The following is a 23,435-nucleotide window of genomic DNA, read 5'->3' on the forward strand; positions in this document are numbered from 1 at the left end:
TGAAAAACTAGGTCACAAAGCCAAAAATACAAGATTCACTTCAATGAAACCAAAAAGTAAGCACCTTAACTAAAAGCAATTAAAACAAACTAATGGATAAGAGAAAGACAACAAGGGGTTAACCAGACTGATGAATTCAGGAGGCAGAATTGAAATAAACAATTCTACAGGAATCGTCGCGGGTATAACACAAGCAACTAGTGCCGATCAGACACTAGCCATAGCAACAGAGCGACGTCGTCGCTAAAGTACACGTCTTTCATGCGATGGACTGATTCCAGGAATCGTCGCGACCATGTGGCAAGATTCAGCGACGCACAGACTTCCAAGACAGAGACAATGCTACATAGGCATGATTGTTTAGCTTTTTCCAGTGATGAACTTAAAAACAATGAAAGGTAAATGAAAACTCCCAAACAAAGACCAGTCTATCCTTACAGGCAATAAAGGGATTTCCCATATTGACCCAAGTAACCCAAAAGACTGATGGTTCAATCCCAAGATCCAAAAGACATTAACTCAAAATCAAGCAAAAGCAAACAAGAGAAAAACATAGGATGGACTCCCCAGCAGAGTCGCCAACTTGTGATGTAGGAAAGTGTTCCCTCTGTGGACAGAGGCAACCCCTCTAGCCCTAGAGTGGGTCTAGTCACAACAAAGACAAATAAAAAATTGATTTCCTTAAACATTCATCATTGGAGGCCTACCTCAAACCGATGGTCGATGAAGTTTCGTTGCACTACTCTAGCTTCCGCTTCCTTCTCCTCAACGAGTGATTAACCTAAAACAACATAAAGGAAAAACAACAAAGCATGTAACTGGGAAACAACAATGATCTATTTACTCATAAAGTCAAGAAGTCAGGAGCTATCAAGTAAATTACACACAAGACATAGGAAAACATCATTGATTGTATTAATAATGAATCAAGAGCAAGCTTACAACCAAGTCTTGATGTCGCAAGCCTTATCAGAGGGCCCAGCCAATATGTTTCTCAAGCATTCCCTCTTCAAGGATGAATCTCCCAACATACAATGTCTCTCTCTCTCTCACTCATAAGATTTAACACAAAGTTAAGGGCACTCCACAACCTTCCACAAGCTATCAACAATCCCACACTTGTCACACCCACACCAGCTATCTATCAAACTCAAAAGCACTAGCAGCACTGCCCAACCAAAAGAACTAGCAGATCATAGCAAAGGTGAGTGCTTTAATAGGAGAAGGAGTCCCCATGAAATATGGATGGAGGAGCTCATCCTCAAAGAAGGTAGCACAAATGACAGAACTACCATACCAGGAGGGGAAAGGCGACCCAACCCATGCCAACAACCAGGTCTGGAGACATCCAGAAGGCCGATTATTGAAATGAATTCACCCAATCTGGATCATCGCAGGCTGTAAACTAATTCTTTGCGATGGCATCGCGAGGAGACTATGCATGCGGACCCACCGTTGCAAGATACAACTCATAACCTCGCGTCGGGTCTAGAAATCCAACCGTTGCGAGAAATAGATGTACACCTGCGACGGAGTCGCGATGAGACTGTTATGGACATGGGAACGTTGAATATATTAAGGCTTTACTCATGACGAGGCAGAAACTTAGGGAAAGAGGGTCAATTTGCAGCAGCAAAGAGCATTTTCTTAATCTTCTTATATCAGTGGGAAGATATGAACATGTTTACTTGACACATGACACAGCAGAAGGACTGAGATGAGGACAGTGAAAAATTACTGTGTAATAGGTCCTTGGTGAACCACTTGCCCTGGTGAAGTAGTTGGTCTGCTTTGACAACTTGATATAGCTAGATCCTCTGATGGTGAGTGTTATTGATATGTGTGTCCATGATCTTGTCAGCTGTGGCCTACGCGATTTAACTTGGGTTGAGCTCTGTTGGTGTCAGTTGCTCAACAACGTCAGATGTGTCCAACAATGGAGGAAAGTATGGTCGCAGCCCGTCCACATTGAATACTAGGTGTAGACCAAGGAACGATGGAATGCTGAGCTCGAAGGAGTTGTCCCCTACATCCTTGGTGATGGTGTACAACCCATATCAGAGCAGGAAAAGCTTGTGGTGGGGCCCGACGAGGTGCTCTTGCAAATGTAACCAAACATTGTCACTCACCTGGAACTTATGTGGCACACAATGTTGATCATGACACTACTTTTACTTGGAATTGGACTTGTCCAATATGTCATGGAATTGCTGGTGGATGTGTTGAATGTGCTCAATAAAGTTGTTATCTTGGTCAGTTTTAGACTTCACATGAGTCGAATATGCTTGAGTAACTGCAAATGGTATGCCAACATCGATGGGACATAGTGGTTGGAATCCCAAGCCCACCTGAAAGGGGATGTGTCCAGTTGAGATATGGAGAGCTTTGTTGTAGTCGTGCTAGACATAGGGGAGGTTTTCATCCCATGTGCATGGATTCTTTGAGTTGTACATGCGTAAAATATGCATGATCATCTTGTTGATGACCTCTGTTTCGCCATTAGTTTGGGGGTGGAAGTCTGTGGACTTACTGATCTTGGTATCCAACATTGACTAGAGGCTTGACCAAAATGTACTCAAGAACCTACTATCCCAATTTGAGATAATGGATTATGGGATCCCAAAATGTACCCACACTCATTCAAAGAAGAGCTTAGTAGTGGCTTCTGCTATGATACTCTTCTGGCATGCCGCAAGAATGGAAAACTTAGAGAATTCATTGACGACCATGAACACAGTTGTTGCCATGCTTTGTATAAGGAAGGCCCAACATGTAATCCATGGAGATGGATTCCCAAAGCCGACTAGGATTAGGTAGAGGAGTATATAGGCCTTGCTTCTTGATTGTTGGTTTGGAAATGACATAGGCAATGCAGGATGTGATGTACTTCCCAACATCTTGTTGAAGGTTCAGCGAATAAAAATAATTCTACAACACTGCCATTTTTTTCACTACTCTGAAATTTCCAATGACTAGATTATAGTGCGCCTCACAAATGATATTGGCACGCTCTCTTGTAGGAACACAGAGGTATCCCAGGTGCCATAATAGTGCACCTTGGAGGTGAAAATCTAGAATTTGATTTCCTTCCAAGAGCATCTGGTATGTGTTTCCAAATTGTGGATCGCTCTTGTAAATATGCATCCACCCCGAAGTCTCATCTCCATAATATTTGTGCACAGTGGTCAACACCATAACCGATGGTCGACGGAGACAGTTTGCAACATTATTGGTGTTGCCATTCTTATACTTGATGTTCAAATGGAATTGTTGCAGATATGTGGACCATTTCTGATGGCGATCGTTTTACAACTTCCCGTGTGTCTGTATGAACTATAGGGGTCGGTGGTTTGTGTGGATGACCATTTTCTTCCCCCAAATTTCATGCTTCCATTTTCGGCATGCCTGCACAATAGAATACATCTCTTTGTCATAAGTGGGATACTTTCAGACTGTATTTGACAGTGTCTCACTATGATATTCCACCGGCTGCCCCTACTGGGTAAGAACTGCACCAATAGCACAGTCAGAGGCATCTATCTCAATTTGAAATGGTTACTGTAGGTCTCGTAATGTGAGCACTTGTGCAGAGTAGAGGAGGTGCTTCAACTCGACAAATGCTTTCTATTGGGAGTCTGACCAAAAGAACTTTGTTTTTTCTCCACTCTTGGTGACTTGACTCAAAGGCCAAGCGATATGAGAGAATCCCAACATGAACATGTAATAGAAATTGGCAAGACCCAGAAAGCTACAGAGCTTTGTTAGAGTGGTTGGGGTTAGCCAATATCGAATCACTTGTATCTTGGTTGGGTCCAAATACTCACCTCGCTCAATAATGATGTACCCTATATATTAAACCTGGGTCATACCAAAAGTGAATTTCTCCAAGTTGGCACACAATTTGTGCTGTCGCAGGGTTTGGAGGACATGTCAGATATGGTGTATGTTCTCTTCCCAACTCTAGCTGAAGATCAGGATGTCGTCGAGGTACACTACCACGAATGAGTTTGTAAAGGGATGTAATATGACGTCCATTAACCACATGAACGTCACGGGGGCATTCATCAACCCGAAAGGCATGACCAACTATTCGAAATGTCCCTTCTAGGATTTGAAGGTAGTATTCCACACATTGGAGGGTTCAATTGGTATCTGGTGATACCCAGAATTCAAGTCAATCTTGTTGAAATATTTGGGCCCCTTGAGCTTTTCTAGAAGGCCATCAATCAGTGCATTGGATACCTATTCTAGAGAGTGATCTTATTCAACACCCGATAGTCAATACAGAGTCTCTATGTGTCATATTTCTTTTGTACCACCATGATCGAGCTCCCACAGGGTGATGAACTTGACCTGATGTTCCCTTTCTGCAACAAATCTTGAATCTGCCTCTAAATTTCATCATTTTCTAGAACATAACACTGGTAGATCGACCCGTTCAGCAATGACATGCCCGGGATTAGATCGATGGAGTGCTTGACCTAACACTGTAGGGGTACCCTTGTGGGAGAGGTGAATGTGTCCCTGTACTCTTCCATGACCTTGTCCATCTACTGCTACCATGTGGAGGAGAATTATTTGGAGGTTGTGGATGTGGCCATAATCTTCTTCTTTCCCTGAGGGCAAATCATGAGTAAGAAAAATTTCCCAATATGGGAAATGATCTTACTGCATTTATTTGTAAAGATCAAAGAGATGATGGTAGGAGGTTCTACCTCTGATATCCTGTATAAATTATTTCCCAAATAAATAATGATAATGAAAGGCCTAGACTTAAACACAACATGACACTTCCATAAGTATGGTTGGCCTAATGATACATCATAAACTTTAAGAGGAGAAACATTACACAATACCTCATCAGTGAAGGGCTTCATGTTGTAGGGAAGGCGATATTGTTGGTTGATGCAAAGATCTCGCCCTTAGTGAAGCCACCCAATGGTTGTTGGACGCGGGATCCCCCAAGGGTAGTTTTGGGGCTAAACGCCCATATTTTGGTCAAATTTTGTAATCTAAGTGTAAAGACTCCTCATTTTGTGGTTGCGGAGCACATAGGTGTTAAAGAGTCATAGGGTTGTCCACCCTTATTTTGGAAATGTAATGTCCGCTGTAAAAGATCTACCCATGGTCTGCGGACCATGGGATTGTATAAATAGAGCTAAGCTTTAAGTAGTTTGAGAAGAAGAATAGAAGATAGACACACGAATATATGATTTATGAGAGATAGCTCTGAGGTAGAAGTCTAAGTTTGGGTGGCAGCGTAGGTAGAGGCTCTGCAGCTGAGTGCACAGAGGCCTAGGGTAGAAGTCCACAGTTGAGTGCGCAGGCGAGTCGAGTCTGTAATCGTCCAGAATTATCAATAAAGAGAAGTATTCCACAATTTCTGCGTCTTTATTTCCTGTTTATGCATCTTGTTATGTTGGGTATGAATTTCACTTATAATGCTTATATGATGCACAAGTGTATGTAAATGTGTTGGTTAAGAGAACGCAAGTAAGAACATATGTTTATGCGAAGATAACTAAGATCGGCTAATAAGATAAGTAAGACACTTAGCCTAGTTTGGGAGATATCGTAGTTCGCTGCCCTAGCAACGCGAAAGTTCTTGAGCCGTAGGTTAGGGTCACATGAAAGACAATTTAACCCTTTTGCGAAGGTACTAAAGGGTGGATCAAAGGGCTAAGCAACCTATGCAAAGGCAAGTATAGCCAGAATAAACCGACATCACAACCATCTCTGGGTGCGAACACTTGGTTCTAGCATCCCCCCATACTACTTTGGGTGAGACTTTGGTTCGTGCTCCGCGGGCTGATACCGAACAAGGTAGGGATTTGTTTAGCTAACTAACGCTGAACCTGGGTCAGGCCCCCTCTAGCCACCAAATGGTTTCGTTGCCGGGACTGGAATCTACATAATAGATGTGTGATGTTGTATCACTGGAATCCAACTAAGATGGAGATTAGAGACTGTTTGGATAGAAAAATCCATGAATTCATGACACAAGAGAACAGAAATCCACACCTGACAAAGGAACAGTGGTTGGACCGGTACTTATATATAGAGATCCACGAGATCATTTTTTTCTCTTTTCCTATTGAGCTATATGAATGGATCGCGAAGCTAGAAGATAGCCAAGGAAAGTGGAAACTTGATGGTCCTATTGTGTGGACCCTAGAGCTAGTGCGAAGGTTGGAAGCATCGGAGGATAAGATCGCCTGCGCTGTCAATCATTGGCTCGATCGCGTCATAGGAGGATTTGTTACTGAATTCGCGGTCGACACCTCAATCAGCTATAGCGAGGCGGAGCGACATTTTTTCAAAGGATGATGAGGTAAGTACGTAAAATCTTTGAATACTTGGATTAAAATTTTGTTGTGTGAAAAATGGGTTATGCAGCTACCTTGATGTTTGGGACTATGCGAAGCAATTTTTTTTCACAGGAACGAAGGAAATAAGGGTCCAGAATATAGCCCCTTCATTTCACCTCCATGAAGAGATGAAGAAGGGATAACGAAGGTTTCTCCGCGAAGTGCTATTCAGTTATTAAGACAAGGATTCCCGTGAATACCACCTCCACCCACACCACCTTTGACTTCACCGCCATCACCTCCAACTTCACCCATACCACCTCCACCTCCACCGTGGTTCAGTATGGAAAACACGATGAAGTTTCCTATGTTCAAAGGCTTGGGAAATAAGGACCCAAACCAATTCTGGTTTGTTGTGAGAGTTGTATGGGAAGCTCAAGGTGTTACAGATGATCATATAAAGAAGGCGACACTGGTTAGTGCTTTGCAAGATTGCGCGCTAACCTGGTATATTAAGTACTCTAATGATAACCCGAATGCTGGAGTAGCGGACATCCAGACAACACTAAATAAGGAATTTAGCAGGCCTAAATCGGAGGCACAGTTGATTGTGGGATTAAAAGAGATCGCGATGAAACCAAGCAAGACGCCTTGGGAACTATATCAAAGGTTGAAATGTACAATCAACGAAGCCAACATGAATTTCATAGATGGACAGCATCGCGAGTGGTTTGTGGCTTTGCTACTACCACACTTAAGGAGTGCGCTGTCACAGCAGAAGATAACAACTCAGGCAGAGGCCTTGGAGATTGCCATGAGACTACATGAGACTCCGATGCCGAAACCTAATCTAGGAGTTCAGCAGATTCATGCGCAGCTGAAGAATCTTTGCCTTGAGATGCAATTTCTAAAGCAGGACAGGGCAGTTTGACCGGAGGTAAATGAGGAAGTATGGTGCTTGAAATGAAAGAGTCGGGGTCATGACAAGGACCATTTCCCGGTCTTTGCAAATTACCTTGCAAGTGGAGGACCAATTCCTTTGAGGCCGAAAGCTCAAGCAGGACCTAGCGTGGGGCCTGCATTATGGTGCGCTATCTGTCAGGTAGCCGGAAAAAATGTCATGGATAACTGTCACTTGCTACAGAAGTATGTACAAGCACTGCAAAAACTGTTCTCCAACTTTTGTAGGTCAGTAGGACATGATGAGTGTACTTGCAGGAGCTATGAATTGATGATGGATAGAACTCCTGCCTACAAGGTTTAGGTTGAAATGCAGCCCCTTGACCAGAATGCAGGGATGGCGTGGATAAGATTTTAGGGACGTGGATGAGGCTGAGGTGGAGGAGGACCTGGTAGAAGTCAAGGACAATTGATTTGATACAATTTCAGAGGACTAGGACACTATGCCCATGATTTCACTAATCCAACGCATCCGATGTGCAAGTATTGCATGTTGTTTGATCATGAAATAGAAGACTGTCCTACACTGATAACTAAGATATGAGACAAAGGGGCGCTACCACCTCCATCGACTCAGAACCTGTAGATGATGAGGTTTGAGCTGCGTGAGGAGGATTCGAACGTAAACATGGTGCTCAGGAGTACATGGGTTCACAAAGCCCCAGAAAAGGAGGCTGAATTCGACTTGGAGTGCGTTCATGAAACCTTCATAGACGCTAAGAAGAGCTTCACTGAGGCCTCCACCTCAGGAAGCAAGGATAAGTCTAAGCCAGAGATGGACCCTTCAATGCTCACAACTTTCTTGGAAACCTGTATGAAGTTACTGCGTGAAAGTAAGGTTGTGAAAGGGTTACAAGAACTCATGAATAGATGTGTTGGGACCGCGCTAGGTGGGCCACGCGTAGTATGAAAAATTTTCAAGCATAAAACGAGGACGGGACGGGAGATGAGATTGACCGCACAAATAGGAGAGTATGAAATGGATCAGGTCATTTTGGACCGAATGTCCTACCAAAGCAGACTTGGGAGTGAATGGAGAGACCTGCACTGCAATGGTCTTCGATTCAACTAAGGATGGCGAATCAACAGAAAATCATCCCCATGGGGTGGCTGTAGGGAGTGACCGTGGACATTAAGGGAGCGAGTGCGCTGGTGGATTTTGAAATAATAGAGATAGTGGATGATAACAATCCCTACCCTGCACTCCTGGGAATTGACTAGACTAATGATATGAACGGGGTAATCAATCTGATGAAGTGAAAGACGATCTTTGAGAAGAAATCACTGCGCGTAATAATACCCCTAGATCCTGCTGAAGGATCGCGCTATACCGAACTAGTTCGCGATTATGAGAGTGATGATGATGTGGACTGCATCTATAAGATAACAACACGAGATGGGTGAATCCCACCATGGATGGATGGATTAGATGGGATCACGAGAGTTTCTACACTTGGGAGTCTGACGAAGAAATAGAACACTGGCAGAATCGGTTACACGAAGTAACTACTATGAATTGCAACATGATGACTCGGTTGCTGCGTTGTGTGTCGTCAGAGGCAAGAAATCTGCCTATTTATGATGGTCTAAATGAGGTAGATATCTTTTTGGATGCATTTGAAAGGGAAGTACCAGAAAAGCAACACTTCTAGGCGTTGGACTAGGCACTGCACGCTACGCCCGCAAGATGGTGGGGTATGCACAAGAGAAGCTTTGATGATTGGCGCGAATGTAGGAAGATGATGAGAACATGATTTGGGAAACCTAATATGTGACTGATAGAAAAGTACGATGGGTAGAATGATCTCTGCATGCATCTGGCCAAATGGACGCAGGCTAATGGAGAAAATCCCCAACCTGAGTGGGTGCACTTATTCTGGCATACCCTGGATGTTATCCCAATGAATTGGTATATAGAAACAAAGCTCCACCATGGGATAGGCGAATGGGATATCCTACGCGAAGGATTCATGATGACATTTAGTTTTGAGGATTTGACAGTGTTAACGAAGCGTTACAAGAGGTGAAAGCAACCATCTTTAGGATACCGTTGGATCCTTTAGACTTAATTCAGCCTGATTGGGCTACTCAACTAAGTCACGCGCTCGAATGTTATTATGTAAGTGTTGAAGATGAGGATGAGGATCCACGGAAGATTAACATTCCAAAAAAAGAAGGCCACTGCGAGGTTCAAGGACTGCAGATTGAGAACCCTGATATAATTGTGCCAGTGGAAACAAAACAAGTGAACATTGGTACAGAGGTAGAACCCAAATTCACAAAGATTTGAGACTACTAGGACGACATGATGGTGGATAAGGTCATTGAATTACTCCTTCAATACCAGGACTTATTTTTTACCAAGTTTACAGATCTGAAAGGAATAATCGAAGACCTAGGAGTGATGAAGATCACGTTAAAACCTGACGCAAAGCTAGTTAGGCAGAGGCCTTAATGCCTCAATCTGAAATATAAGGAGAAGGTCCGCTCAGAGCTAGACAAGATGCTAGTAGTAGGCATCATTGAACCTATGGAAGAATCTGATTGGGTAAGCCCTATGGTGGTGCAAGAGAAAAAGTAGAAGGATGAGATAAGGATATGCGTGGATCTCAGAAAACTAAATGACGCTTGTGTGCATGATCCTTTCCCAACTCTGTTCACAGATGAAGTGTTGGACAATGTAGGTGGCCAAGAAGCATATTCCTTCACTGATGGGTTCTCTGGGTACCACCAAATCAAAATCACACTGGAGGATAGGAGCAAGACAACCTTCGTGAATGAGTGGGGTTGTTTTCAATACACCGTAATTTCGTTTGGGTTGAAGAATGCGCCTACAATATTTTCACACGTGGTTGTTGTGGAATTTAAGGAATTTATTCATAAGTTCCTAGAGGTGTATTTTGATGACTTGACTGTATTTACGTTGGTGAAGCGGCAAGTAGAAATCTTGCGCCTGATCTTGGATACTTGTCAAAGATACCAGATTGCACTCAATCTCAAGAAGTGTCTGTTTTATGTTCCTTTTGGGAACCTATTGGGGCATGTGGTTTGCAGACAAGGACTGATTGTAGAACTCATGAAGATCATGGTGATATTGAACTTGGAAGCGCTGAGGAGTGTGAAACACGTGGGCACTACTCTGGGACATATGAGATATTACAGTAAGTTTATCAAAGGCTATGACTAGATCACTGCGCCGATGGAAAAATTGTTGAAGAAGGATGTCACATTCTGCTGGAACGATGACTGTAAGAAAAGCTTGGATGTATTGAAAGAAAAGATGGTTACCACGCTGATTCTAATCTTCTCGGACTGGAAGAAAGCGTTTCATGTACATGTCGACACGTCATGTATAGCGCTGGGGACAATACTAACATAGGATGGAGGCAAAGGCTTGGACCATCCTATCGCGTTCACAAGCCACAGATTATCCAAAGAAGAGAAGAACTATTCTCCCACTGAACGCGAGGGGCTAGCTATGGTGTATACGCTCCAGAAGTACCAGTGCTACTTGCTAGGCGGCCATTTTAAAATGTATACGAATCACTCCACGCTGAAGTACCTGGTCAGTAAGCCTGTGTTGGGGGAGCAAATATGCATATGGATCTTATTGTTCCAAGAGTATGATTTTTAAGTTGTTGTAAAGCTTGGACGATTGAACACAGGACCAAATCATCTGTCACGCATCGAAACAGGGGAGAAACCCTTGGAAAAAGGATTTCCTGATGTGTAGCTATTTGCAGTACATGTCGCAAATGGTCATTTTGAGGATATAATACACTTCCTAACAACAAGAACTACACCGAAAAGATACTCTATCCAGCAAAAGAAGGAATTAGTGGTGCATGCGACAGATTTCTCTGTCATTGCTGGGCATCTATACAAGATGGGGATTGATGAGATATTGCAACGGTATATACCTAAGTTCGAATGACGTAACATCCTCATGGACACTCATGGAAGCGTCGCATGAGGACATTATGCAGGGAGAGAAACCGCACATAAGATTCTAAGCGCAGGGTTGTGGTGGCCAACCCTTCATCAGGATTCAAAAGCATATTGCAAGGCGTGTGATGTATGTCAAAGAACAACAAGGCCATTGCAGAGGGATGAAATTCCTTTGAATCCACAAATGAAATTACAACCTTTCAATAAGTGGGCAATAGATTTTGTAGGACCCATTCAACCACAAGGGAAGACAGGGGCGAGGTACATTATCACTGCGACGAAGTACTTGACTCGTTGGGAAGAAGCGCAGCTGATGAAGGATTGCACGGGTGTGACGACTGTGAAGTTCCTATTTTAGCATGTATTGACACAATTTGGATGCCCAAGGATCTTGATGAGTGATCGTGGTATGCACTTCCTAAATGAGATGATCAGTGCACTAACAGAGGAATTTCAGGTATATTACCAGAAGAGCACACCTTCACACCCACAGGTTAACGAGACAGTGGAGGCATTCAACAAATTTCTTGAAAATGCACTGACCAAGGTTTGGAATGCTTAGCGAAGTGATTGGGACCTACGCATACCTGCAATATTGTGGGAATATCGAACAACATGCAAAAAGCTGATGGGACAAACCCCTTTTAGGCTTGTCTATGGTGTGGAAGCCATAATGCCTATGGAATACATCATGCCTAGTCTATGCATAGCAGCGCTCATAGGTATGAGGGATCGTGGACCCTGGAAGAGAGGCTCACACAACTGGATGAGCTCGACGAAGAAAGATTTTTGGCTGGGTTTCACCAACAGGTGCAAAAGTAGCGTGAAAAGGCATGGCATGATCGATGCATCAAGATGCATACATTGGATGTAAACGATCTGTTTTTTTTGTATGATAGTAATTTTGATAAATTCCCTGGAAAATTTAGGATGCACTGGTTAAGGCCTTATGTTATTAAGAATATTAATGACGGAGGAGCGGTATAGCTAGTCAAGTTAAATGGAGAACCCTTCCCAAGAAAGGTGAATGGAAATTGCTTGAAGCCATACACTGGCGGTCCGGCCATATGAGTAGATGAAAGTAGCACAGTCTTAGCACTCCAGGCAGCTGAAAGGAGGCGCGAGACTATAAACTACATTGCCTGGGTTGGGGAGCTACACGATTTCCGGACTGCGCGAAGCAGAAAAGTGTCACAAGGTCCACTACAGCGCAAAGGCAGCTGTGCTACTCGTGGAAATAGGACGTACGTCAGCCAAAAAGTCACCATTAAAGTCACTATTCATGATTTGATGGTCAGATTGTGGCCAAATGGAGCGGGTGGCAGGCACTTAAGGTGAAATTTATGGATTAGATTCTTGAAAATCTGCCGCCAATCTAGCATTAATGGGCCGAATGTGGGGGGAACGGTCGGATTTGAATTCAAAAGGCCCTATAAATTACAAGTGGCTGTCTAGCGAAAAACACTTGGAATTTTGAAAATTCAGTTGGCACGATATCAAGTGTGTATAGACCATGCAAATTTTGAGGCTTTGAGAGCAAGTTTGGCATTTGAGAGATTGCGGAAGGAGATGTAGGGCCTCTTGAATAGAATGATGTCGACACCCGCAGAAGCCATGGACACAGAAGCGATGACAATCGAGGAAGTTGCGCACGAAATCGAGGTAGTAGAAGTCCCTAAATAAGCCAGGACTTCGAGACCAAAGAAGGATAAGCAGACTATGCTATCGGTGTGCATCTCACCAAGAAACCCACAGAAGACCAAGCTCACTTTGTAGGAAAAGGGGAAGGCCATTAACCTGGAGGCAGATGAGGAGGAATCTAAAGAAATCCTGCTAGATGAGGAGGATTTGGAAATGGAAGTTGAAACCCAGGGTGCAGACCGTATTACCAGGCTACTAGAATATGTTCCTCTGCGCAAGGGAAAAGCCAAGGTGCCAAAGGACATAGACGAGAGCAAAAGCTCCATGCAAACTCCATTGCTCCTGAATGACATTGTTTTTTAGGGGCCGCACTTAGGGAGGGTTCCTGTACTAATGTTCAAAGATTGGGACCTTGTAGATCATGAGAAATTCCCGCATTTAGCACCTGAGAAGCTAATGCACCGACTGATTGACACGAATACTGGAACAATTGAATTATAGACGTGGACATGGCTCAAGGGTGTAGAGAAAGTCGGGCTTCTCAATTTTCTCTAGGTACCGCATTACCACTGCACCCCAGTGACCGTCTTTGTCATCGGGTAGCTGCTTTGCTTGGTGCATGATGGGTTTTTGTTGTTGGAGGAGCCCATTCCCATCACAGACCACTTGATCCATCAGATCACACGACTGCCTTACTCAGGGGAGGATCCAACCAATATATCAGAAGGAAAAGGTGGTGAGTTGGCCCTCGTGGAGGCTATGAAGAAGAAATTCAAGCTGGAGAAGAAGAAGTGGGGATATGCCATCTCCAACATTAACGACCCTACAATCAAGGTAGAAACACAAATATTAGTAGCGAAGGTGATGCAGAGGTGCCACACGGATGAGGTGCCCACGCCTGTGATTGAACTTGCAGCCCAATGCGCTGAAGGAGTCCAATTCAATTGGGCAAATTATCGATGCGGCGAGTTCCTTGCAGACTGTCACGAGGCATAGGAGCAGGGAAAGACGTTCCATTACACGTGGCTCTTGCTATCGATTATACTAATGGCATGGGAGCTACCAAAAGTCAGCTAATTCCCTTTGGTCGTGCCGGACCTTCCTGAGGTAGCGAAGTATGCTTCACTATGGGCAACCAAGGATGTGCAGTGCGTAAAAGAAAGCAATATCTTTTGGATCTTGATGGACATGAGTATCTAGATGAGGATCAATCACAAGCCGCGATTGTTGCCCACAATATATGCTAGTTTGTAGAGCTTTGCAAAGTTCAAAGTGGATTTCCACCATGTATTTATTAGGGCATGGAAGGACCCCACAAAGACATGGAATAGATTACCTTATCTGGCAACAAATGATGTTATCGTTACAGTCCTAGAGTCTTGGTCGTCGGAGTGGCGCACTACAACAGGATCTGCGGTGGAAACGGAAAAGTTTGCCGCGTAGCGTAAGAAGGAAGAAACAAATCTTAGAATGGTGTAGCTAGTTGAGAAGTACAGAAAAGAGGAAGCAGAGGCTAAGACCCAGCCAGAGTGCAACGCCGCGAAATTGGCAGAACAGCAGGAGATAGGAGGAGAAGAGTGTGAAGGACAGAAGTCATCTTCACCCGGGGCTGAGGCAAAAATAGAGGAGTCGACAGAACAAGGTGGCGTGAACCTATAGACAACGTCCACCCAACTCAAGCGTCAGCAACTGCAAGAGAATGCAATTTCAAGGAAGAAAACCAAGGCTTCAAAGAAATCCTTGGACCTAATCACCCTCACTAAGGGGGATTTGCACGGTATTGGAGAAATGGTGAGGGATGTCACCGCGGAGGCCCTCCAATAGTTCGAAGAGTAGCAAAAATTAGTATTAGCGGTTCTCCGGATAGAGCTACAGGTGTTGCAGGCTTGAACTCCACAAACTGGCATAGTGTCCACCAGTGTTGCAATCGACACTTCAGTTGCCACGAAGATATTGTGCATAAGGGTGACCAATGCAATACTACTACCAGATGAGGCACTAACTAAAGAAAATGAGGCCGACAGTCCCATGGTTGGCAACCTAAAAGGGGTGGGATTGAATATGGCCGTGCTCCCTCGAGAGACGCTCCACCTCTTGTAGGATGGCGACACTACGGAACTTAGGGCCCGGGAGAGTCGTGCTCTGCAGGTAATGAGTGAGTTGCAAATCAATATCGAGCAGTTGGGCATGCATCATAACGAGGTAGTGGAACAGAATAAGCAAATCATGCAGGTAGTGGAGGAAGCCTGCTGAATGGTCTCGGAGTTGGACATTCAGGCAGAAGAAATGGTTGAGGTGCACGTCTGCAAGTTGGAGTTGAACTCGCAGATAGTAGAATTGTAGTTGAGGGCTCAGCCTTAAACTCCATCAGAAGTCAGGGAACAACGTTTCACCACTGTTACAACAACAATAGCGACAGTCAACAGTGTAGTAGAAGACTGCACGCAACTTTTTGAATAGTCATTCGAGGTCCTGACCACCCTGTAGGAGGACCTAAATGTAGAGCGCCTGGAGACAGAGGCGCATGAGCTACAACAAAGATATGATGAGGTCAAAGGGACCATGTAAACGATCACCCTTACACAGAGGCTCGCATGGATGCAGGAGGCAAAGGCGCTTAAGGAATAGGTGGATGCCGCTTGGCACAAAGAAGCGGTCCTAAAAGCGCGCCTAGAGCCATGGATAGACAAGGCACATATGATCACAGCTTCCATTGAAGGAAATATCATGACACTTCAAGAAACTCAGTAGAAGATTCAGGGTGGCAGTTCAGGGGTAGTCACAGAGCAGAGAGTGGAAGAAGTTTAGCAAGTGGCTGCTCAGTGCATTGTTGAGGTTGTGGTCATCCAAATGGAGCTGGGAGGTCTTCGCGCTAAGATCTCTACATCTGCAGAGTGACTCGAGGGTGAGTCACGATGTTTTTTTTGGGGGCCTGTTGGACGCGGGATCCCCCAAGGGTAGTTTTGGGGCTAAAAGCCCATATTTTGGTTAAATTTTGTAATCCAAGTGTAAAGACTCCGCATTTTGTGGTCGCGGAGCACGTCGGTGTTAAAGAGTCATAGGGTTGTCTGCCCTTATTTCGGAAATGTAATGTCGACTATAAAAGATCTACCCATTGTCCGTAGACCATGGGATTATATAAATAGAGCTAACCTCTAAGTAGTTTGAGAAGAAGAATAGAAGATAAACACACGAAGATACGATGAATGAGAGATAGCTCTGAGGTAGAAGTCTAAGTTTGGGTCATAGTGTAGGTAGAGGCTCTACAGCTAAGTGCGCAGAGGCCTAGGGTAGAAGTCTGCAGTTGAGTGCGCGAAACCCTTCAGCTGAGTGTGCAGGGCGGGTCAAGTCTACAATCGTCTGCAATTATCAATAAAGAGATGTATTCCACAATTTCTTCGTCTTTATTTCCTGTTTATGCATCTTGTTATGTTGGGTATGAATTTCACTTATAATTCTTATATGATGTGCGAATGTATGTAAATGTTTTGGTTAAGAGAATGCAAGTAAGAACATCTATTTATGCGAAGCTAACTAAGATCGGTTTATAAGATAAGTAAGACACTTAGCCTAGTTTGGGAGATATCGCAGTTCGCTGCCCTAGCAATGCGAAAGTCCCTGAGCTGCAGGTTGGGGTTGCGTGGAAGCCAATTGTACCCTTTCACGAAGGTACTAAAGGGCGGAACAGAGAGCTAAGCAACCTATGCGAAGGTAGGTATAGCTAGAATAAACTGACATCACAACCATCTCTAGGTGCGGAAACTTGGTTCTAGCATCCCCCCATACTGCTTTAGGTGAGACTTCGGTTCTCGCTTCACTGGTTGACGCTGAAAGAGCCAATAGTGTAGGGATTTGTTTGGCTAACTAACGTTGAAACTGGGTCAGGCCGCCTCAAGCGAACAATGGTGTACGACTACAAACTTTGTATGGGTTAAAAAGTCTTTGTATGAGTTAAAACAGTAACTAAGGATGTGGTATCATAAATTTGATACATTTATATGGTGACTTGGCTTCCCCAAAAGCAAAGTAGATCACTGCGTGTATTTTAAATTAATTGATGACCTTGTTATTTATTTGGTCTTGTATGTGGATGATATGTTGTTGATTGGAAATAACAAATAAATTATCCAGGATTTGAAGACCTAATTGTCCTCCAAATTCGACATGAAATATCTTGGTGTTGAAAACTATATTTTGGGCATGGAAATTAAATGAGATCGATCAAAGATGAAGCTCTGGTTAAACCAGAGGAAGTATGTTGAGAAAATACTGCAGAGGTTTAATATGCAGGATATTAAACCGGTGAAGCTTCCTATTCATGTAGGTGTAAAGTTGTTTCTTGAACAGTGTCCCAAGACACAAGAAGAGGAAGAGGACATGTCCCGTGTTCCATACACAAGTGTAGTCAATAGCTTGATGTATGCAATGATCTGTACTAGACCAGACATGGCACATACAGTGGGAGTATTGAGAAGGTTTATGTCAAAACTAGGGAAGGAGAATTGGATTGTAGAAAGAAGGTTTTCAGGTATTTTTGTGGCATTAGTGATTATGGTCTGTGCTACCAAGGAAGACTAGGATTGGACATAGCTTTGGATATCCGTGGCTTTGTTGATGCAGACTAGGCTAAAGATCTGGATCAGAGAAGATCTACAAGTGGGTATTTGTTTAACCTATTTGGAGGTGCAGTCAGTTGGATGAGTAAGCGATAGTTTGTAGTGTCACTTTCAACTACAGAGGTAGAATACATGGCATCCACTCATGCAAGCAAGGAAGCAGTTTGGTTGCAGATACTGTGTTCAAGTATGGGGTTAGTACAATGAGCTATAACGATAGACTTTGACATCCAAAGTGCAATTTTATTGGCAAAGAACCTTACTTATCAGTTAAAGACAAAGCACATTGATGTTCAATATCACTTTGTAAGGGCTATAGTTGAGGACAAAAAGGTGTTGCTAGTAAATGTGGACACTTTGAAGAATATTGTAGATGCATCAACAAAGTTTGTGAGCACTGAGAAGTTCTCTTGGTGTAGAGAAACAATGTACGTTGTAGGGCTAGACTAGTGACTAATCTCTCAAGTGAACCCCTATGTGGAAAACAAAATAACAAGTGGGAGAATGTTGGGTGTGTGTTATATTATTTCCACAACTAGCCCCATGCGTGAAGCCGAGGGGTTTATAGGGGGATGACCACTGCCCCCTTCATTGCACAGCGCCTATGGGGGGTGGGGGGGTGGTCACAGGGGACGCGGAAACCCCCCCTGTCATGGGGTTTTCAAGGGGGCAGTAGCTTCCCTGCATGGGGTCTAGGGCAGTGCCTCAAGAATTTTTTTTTAGACCCTATATTAGGTGGGTGGACCTACCTATGGTTTTGTGCATGGATTTCACACATGATTTTGGGCATGATCATTTTCCATTCATGGTATTTTGTAGATCTAGTCAAGGGAACAATGGTTATGTTCTAATCCAGGGTTAATTGATGCTTCGGCATGTATATATATGTATTGTAACATTGAAAGGAATATAATGAAAAATCAATTTGGTAGTCCCAGATTTAGGTTCCAGGGGAAAATCTCTGTGTATATCTATTTGATGTTTTATGCTCTTGCCACTGTTTATTTTTTTGGTTTTTAGAATTCATATGTAGGTAATTTTTGTACAGGTTTAAAACTGACATGTTCATTAATTAGAGAAATCACACATACAGAAATATAATGGTTATATTATGTTCAGGAGATCACAACAATCTCCTAGAAAATAAGATCTAAATATAAACTTAGAAAACAATCAAAACAACCTTTCTCCATTATTTCTAAGTTTCCCCCTTAATGGAGAAATGATTAATCTCCACACCTAAGATCTCCCTAAACAATTCAAGTTTCATCTTCCCAAGGGGCTTTGTGAAAATATCAACACCATTTTCACAAGTATTACAATATTCACGAAAGATTTCTTTAGACTGTATCTTCTCTCTAATAAAATTAAATTGGGCATCAACATGCTTTGTCCTTGCATGAAAGATTGGATTATTTTCCAACTTGATCGAGCTCTGGTTGTCACACTTGATCACTGTAGCATTCTTTTGTTCTTCTCCAACATCTTAAATAACTCGCCTCAACCAAACAACTTCACAAGTTGTTGCACACAAAGATTTATACTCTGCCTCTGTAGATGGAAAAGATACAATATGATGCTTCTTGCAGCTCCATGAAACAATCTGTTATGAAAGCAACTCACAAACAGATAGAAAAGATAGATAAATGCCTTATAAATAAGCCTCTTCGAGGGGGAAACCTCCTTTACATTGCACAAATGAAAAATTCTTGGATGATACAAATGACAAGACCTCCTTTCTATATATAGGAGTCTAAGGGGTCATAATATAATCAGAGTCGACATAACAATAATAATGTAAGGGCACAATAATAACAATAGTGAGCTTCTATGGGGGACAATAATAACAATATGGGGAGTACATGGGCACAACAATATAATAAGGGGGTTTTATTAATAACAATAAGGGGTTACACTAGTAGTATAGGGACCTAACATGCCCCTCTCCTTCAAAAAATGTTGTCCTCAACACTTGAATAGTTCTTGATGCTTCTGTATAAAATTCTTGTCCTCCCATGTGGAATCTTCAACGAGTAAGTTCTTCCACTTGATGAGATACCTTGAAATTGATCGATTTCATAGCTATTGGGTTCTTGTTTCTGTGACTGCTCCAGGTTCCAATATGATTTTTCCTTCCTTATCAAGTTCTGGCAATATTGTTTGAACTGGGATCTTCTACAACTTTTGAATGAGTGGCCAAACTTCTTCATCCTTCTTCCTGTTATCACAAAATCAAGCACTGGAAGGTTGCTGACCAGGTAGACTCTGTGTAACTGTTTCAGACCAATCTTTTGACTAAGGCTTAGCCTCCTTAGCCTGAGAGGGCTCTCTCAAAAGGTTATTGATTTTGACTATTGATGAGATGGCTAACTCTTGCAAAGTGAATTTAACAAATATGTTGGCTGGACAGGCATTACACAGACTTCCATTGGGCTTATGGAGTTAATCATCCTTCAGTAAACTATAACACTACTCATTCATAGAAGTCAGGGCATGTGATGTTTAAATACTCAAAACACATCTCATAGAAACCTCAGCTTACAAATACACACAGGAAATCAGAGCAGCAAAGTGAATTCTGAGTGATTGTGTATTTATACAACTGTAAAAACATTAAAGGAGAAAACAAAACCACATATATTGAGCATCTGAAACACTGTATGAATCCTGAGAAGAAAAGCAGTCACTTGTATTACTGAAAATGAGTTTGTACACAAGCCAAAATAACACTCTGTTTTCTCAAATATCCAACCCTCATTACATAAAAGTTTCATCTATATATAGAAACATAACTTTAACTACTTTGAGCTTCCTCCTCCAGCATGAGGGGAGCTCGATGACTGCCACTAATTACCCCTATCCACTATTGAACTAACTAATTAAATACAATAAGTGCTAAACTGGAATTTTAAAGAGTCCTAATTTAACTATAACTCTAATTCTATCCTCCTCGTAGAATGATTCTTTCTTGTTCTTTGACACCTGTCTCCTTTTAGTTTGGCCGAGATGGCTGAGAAAAGGATTCAATGTCCCATACTAGCTTTGGATGCTGAATGCTTTGATGGTTCAGTGATGTTAGGAGAAAACCCCTATTTTTCCGGTTCCAGTCTTCCACCACTTAGTCGAAAATGCAGCAGCATGTCTCCAGCTCTTTAATATCCCAAAAATGTAGAGCACCACCATGTTTCCAGATGTGTTGGAGGCTTCGTTGATGGACAGGTGTGCAAGCCAAGTCTCCTCGTATGCAACTCCTTCCAAACCCTAATGACTGGTAATAAAGTGTCTTTATAATCAAAACTTTAACTTGAGCCAAAACATTTCACTTTTACAAAGGTACACCTGTCATCATTTGAATGGATATGCTATCTTCATTTGGTCTCCTAAATGTCCCTCAGATGTTTCCTTTGAAAATCTCTAATCACCCTATCAAACTGTTTGTCTGCGTTAAAAAACAACACCTACAACAGTTTCGTAGCGCGCTACGAAACTGCTGTGTAATTTCAAACAACTTGCTTTTTAGTGCTTAGCGGACCAAGTAGTGGTAGCTGTAATATTACTAATGCAACAACTATACAACTATGAACATGAGGCCAAAATGTTGCTACACTCTCACACTCCTAATTATACATATGGATAACCTGGTGTCGTTACACAAAGTATGTAAATCCAAAAATATGACTATGAAAGGCAGAAGTATTGGTGTGACCGCTGCATACACCAGTCCAAGCAAAAGTATAGTTGAAGTTGAGGAAGTGCTTCTGAGAAACCGACACTGCCAGGATCCATGGCATTCTCCCTATCCTTCTCAGTCTTCATCAAAACATATTCTTCAGATAAAAATGATTAATGGCTTCAATCAGAGAACTTCACCAGCAATGCAAGCCCATCTATCAATCATGATATAAGTGATGGAAAAGGTAGCTTTCATTGGTATTGAAACTCCAATGTTCTTTGGTATCTTGGTAGAACTCAAAGAAATGACTTGATAATTTTCACTTCTATTATTGGTTTCAGGAAGGGAGCAACCTTCTCAATTCCATCAAGGTTGGCCAATGACTTCATTACTGTAGCTACTTGAAGTACATTCTGTGCTAACATTTGTTGGCCTTTCTGGAATAACATTGCCATAACTGCTGGAATACCTGTTTACAAATTTCACAAGATTCTTCCCACTGCTCCTCTGTTCTTCTGGAAGTAGTAAGACAGTTCTGAAAGTAGCCAAACTGAGGAATTTGTATTGAAAGAGCAGATAGTACATTACAGAGATATTCAATATCTACTGATAGTTGTTGAGCTCCGTGATCACTTAATGACTGAATACCTCGCAATTGTTCAATATAAAGGGCTGTGGCACCTTCTGCAACCTTGAACATCCACTCAGTTGCAAAAAATTGAGCTTCATCAGTGTTTGCGTCCGCATTGGTATTCAATCCATCTTCACCATATAGAAATTGAATAACATCACCAAGAGAGTTCCTGACAGTCCTGTCATATTTAACCATGATGTCCTCCATAGCTTTCACAAGACGCCTCTGTATGTACCCTGTTTCTGAAGTCTTCACAGCAGTATCTATCAAACTTTCTCTGCCACAATACTTGGAGCAGGATTGTCTTCTGAAAGAGAAATAGTGGCCAAGATAAGCTGTTCTATTCTATAGAAAGGAGACAAGTGGGTGTCGAAGAAGGATGAAGCGGAACAGCGTTTACATCTTCTGCTAATGCTATTTTCTGGAACCGTGGCTTTTACATGAGCACCAGAAATTATATGACAATCCTCATTCTCTAAGCCAATAGCTAGAGCATGTAACCAGCACGGTTAAAATGTTTGTAGAAGAAAACATCAAACTAATACAGTCCACCTTAACTGAGGAAATTTGTCTCTTTCGAGCTCTATCATTTGCCTCCTTGTCTCTGCGGCAGCAACTTTTGCTCTCTTCAGATATTGCAGTCTCTAGAGAAAATGTATACTCGAGCCAGTGGCAAACAATGATTGCATATTCATTTAAAGTCTCTTTAATGCGTTCATACACCTTCTCGACAAATGGTGTTGTTAAATGTTGTGTTGTGACACTTGTCCAACGGACCTTATCAAGCTTACAGGAATCAAGCAAGCCGTTTGCCCTGAATCCGTAGGATTATGTATAAGTGAAACAACTCCTTTGCATTAACCCCTCCCTTTACCGGACAGATATTCCAGTTATCTAGATTTCTCTGAAAATCCGCTGTTGCAATAACAAGATCTGCCACAGGCGGAGAAAGGCCTGATGGTGGGCATGCAACAAGAAATGCCGCATTGCATATGACTTCCCTGGCATCTCCAGTGTAGGCCTCCGTCTCCACAGTTGAATCTTTGGCTTTGCATACTTCTGTGGCTTCTGCCAAAATCTTCTCTGTAGAATTCTTGACATCGTTTTCGAATTTCTTCAATACATCAGCTGGCACCATGAAACCAGGTCTTCGAGCTGCGAAAAGGGGATTTGGAGGGCGCTGAGCATGAATTAGAATGATTCTATCCTGCGATGTTAACACATTGTTAAGAGACCAATGAAGAGCGTTAACGCTCTCGTCGCTCTCCTCTATGGCCACCAATACGAGCCTGCTTGATGTCCCCTGTCCTTCGATGGATTCCATTAAAGCACTAATTTAAGTTTTGCCTCTGCTTACACGAATCTTCACACCCATTAAATAGTTTTGCTACATGCCGTGGATGAGGAGCTTATAATAAAAATTACCCAAACTGAACTGATAATTCATCTCTTCCCGTCCACAGTGGTGATTATTATCTCTGGTAGTTGCATAGAAAATTCTTCTAGTCTCTGAGCTTTTCCAAACAAGACGGAAACTGATGGTAAAATATACTCAACAACGCCCCCAAGGTAACATATCCTCCGCTGACAGCCGAGAAATTGTGTGTCTGTAGTCAATTGCAAAGATCCACACTGTATATGGAAGCACAAATATT

General features: G+C 42.6%; 1 protein-coding gene across 1 annotated transcript; it reads right to left on the reverse strand.

The window, feature by feature from the left end:
• Positions 1 to 22,576: 22,576 nt before the first annotated feature.
• Positions 22,577 to 23,104, reverse strand: LOC149173630 (uncharacterized). The gene has a single exon (XM_089426769.1). The coding sequence runs from the start codon at positions 23,102 to 23,104 to the stop codon at positions 22,577 to 22,579; it is 528 nt and encodes a 175-aa protein (XP_089282895.1).
• Between the last annotated feature and the right edge of the window lie 331 nt (positions 23,105 to 23,435).

Source organism: Pinus tabuliformis, chromosome 4_2, assembly GCF_031772625.1.
Source record: "Pinus tabuliformis cultivar Carrire ecotype Pingquan chromosome 4_2, CPIR1, whole genome shotgun sequence".
In the NCBI taxonomy this organism is placed as follows: Eukaryota; Viridiplantae; Streptophyta; class Pinopsida; order Pinales; family Pinaceae; genus Pinus; species Pinus tabuliformis.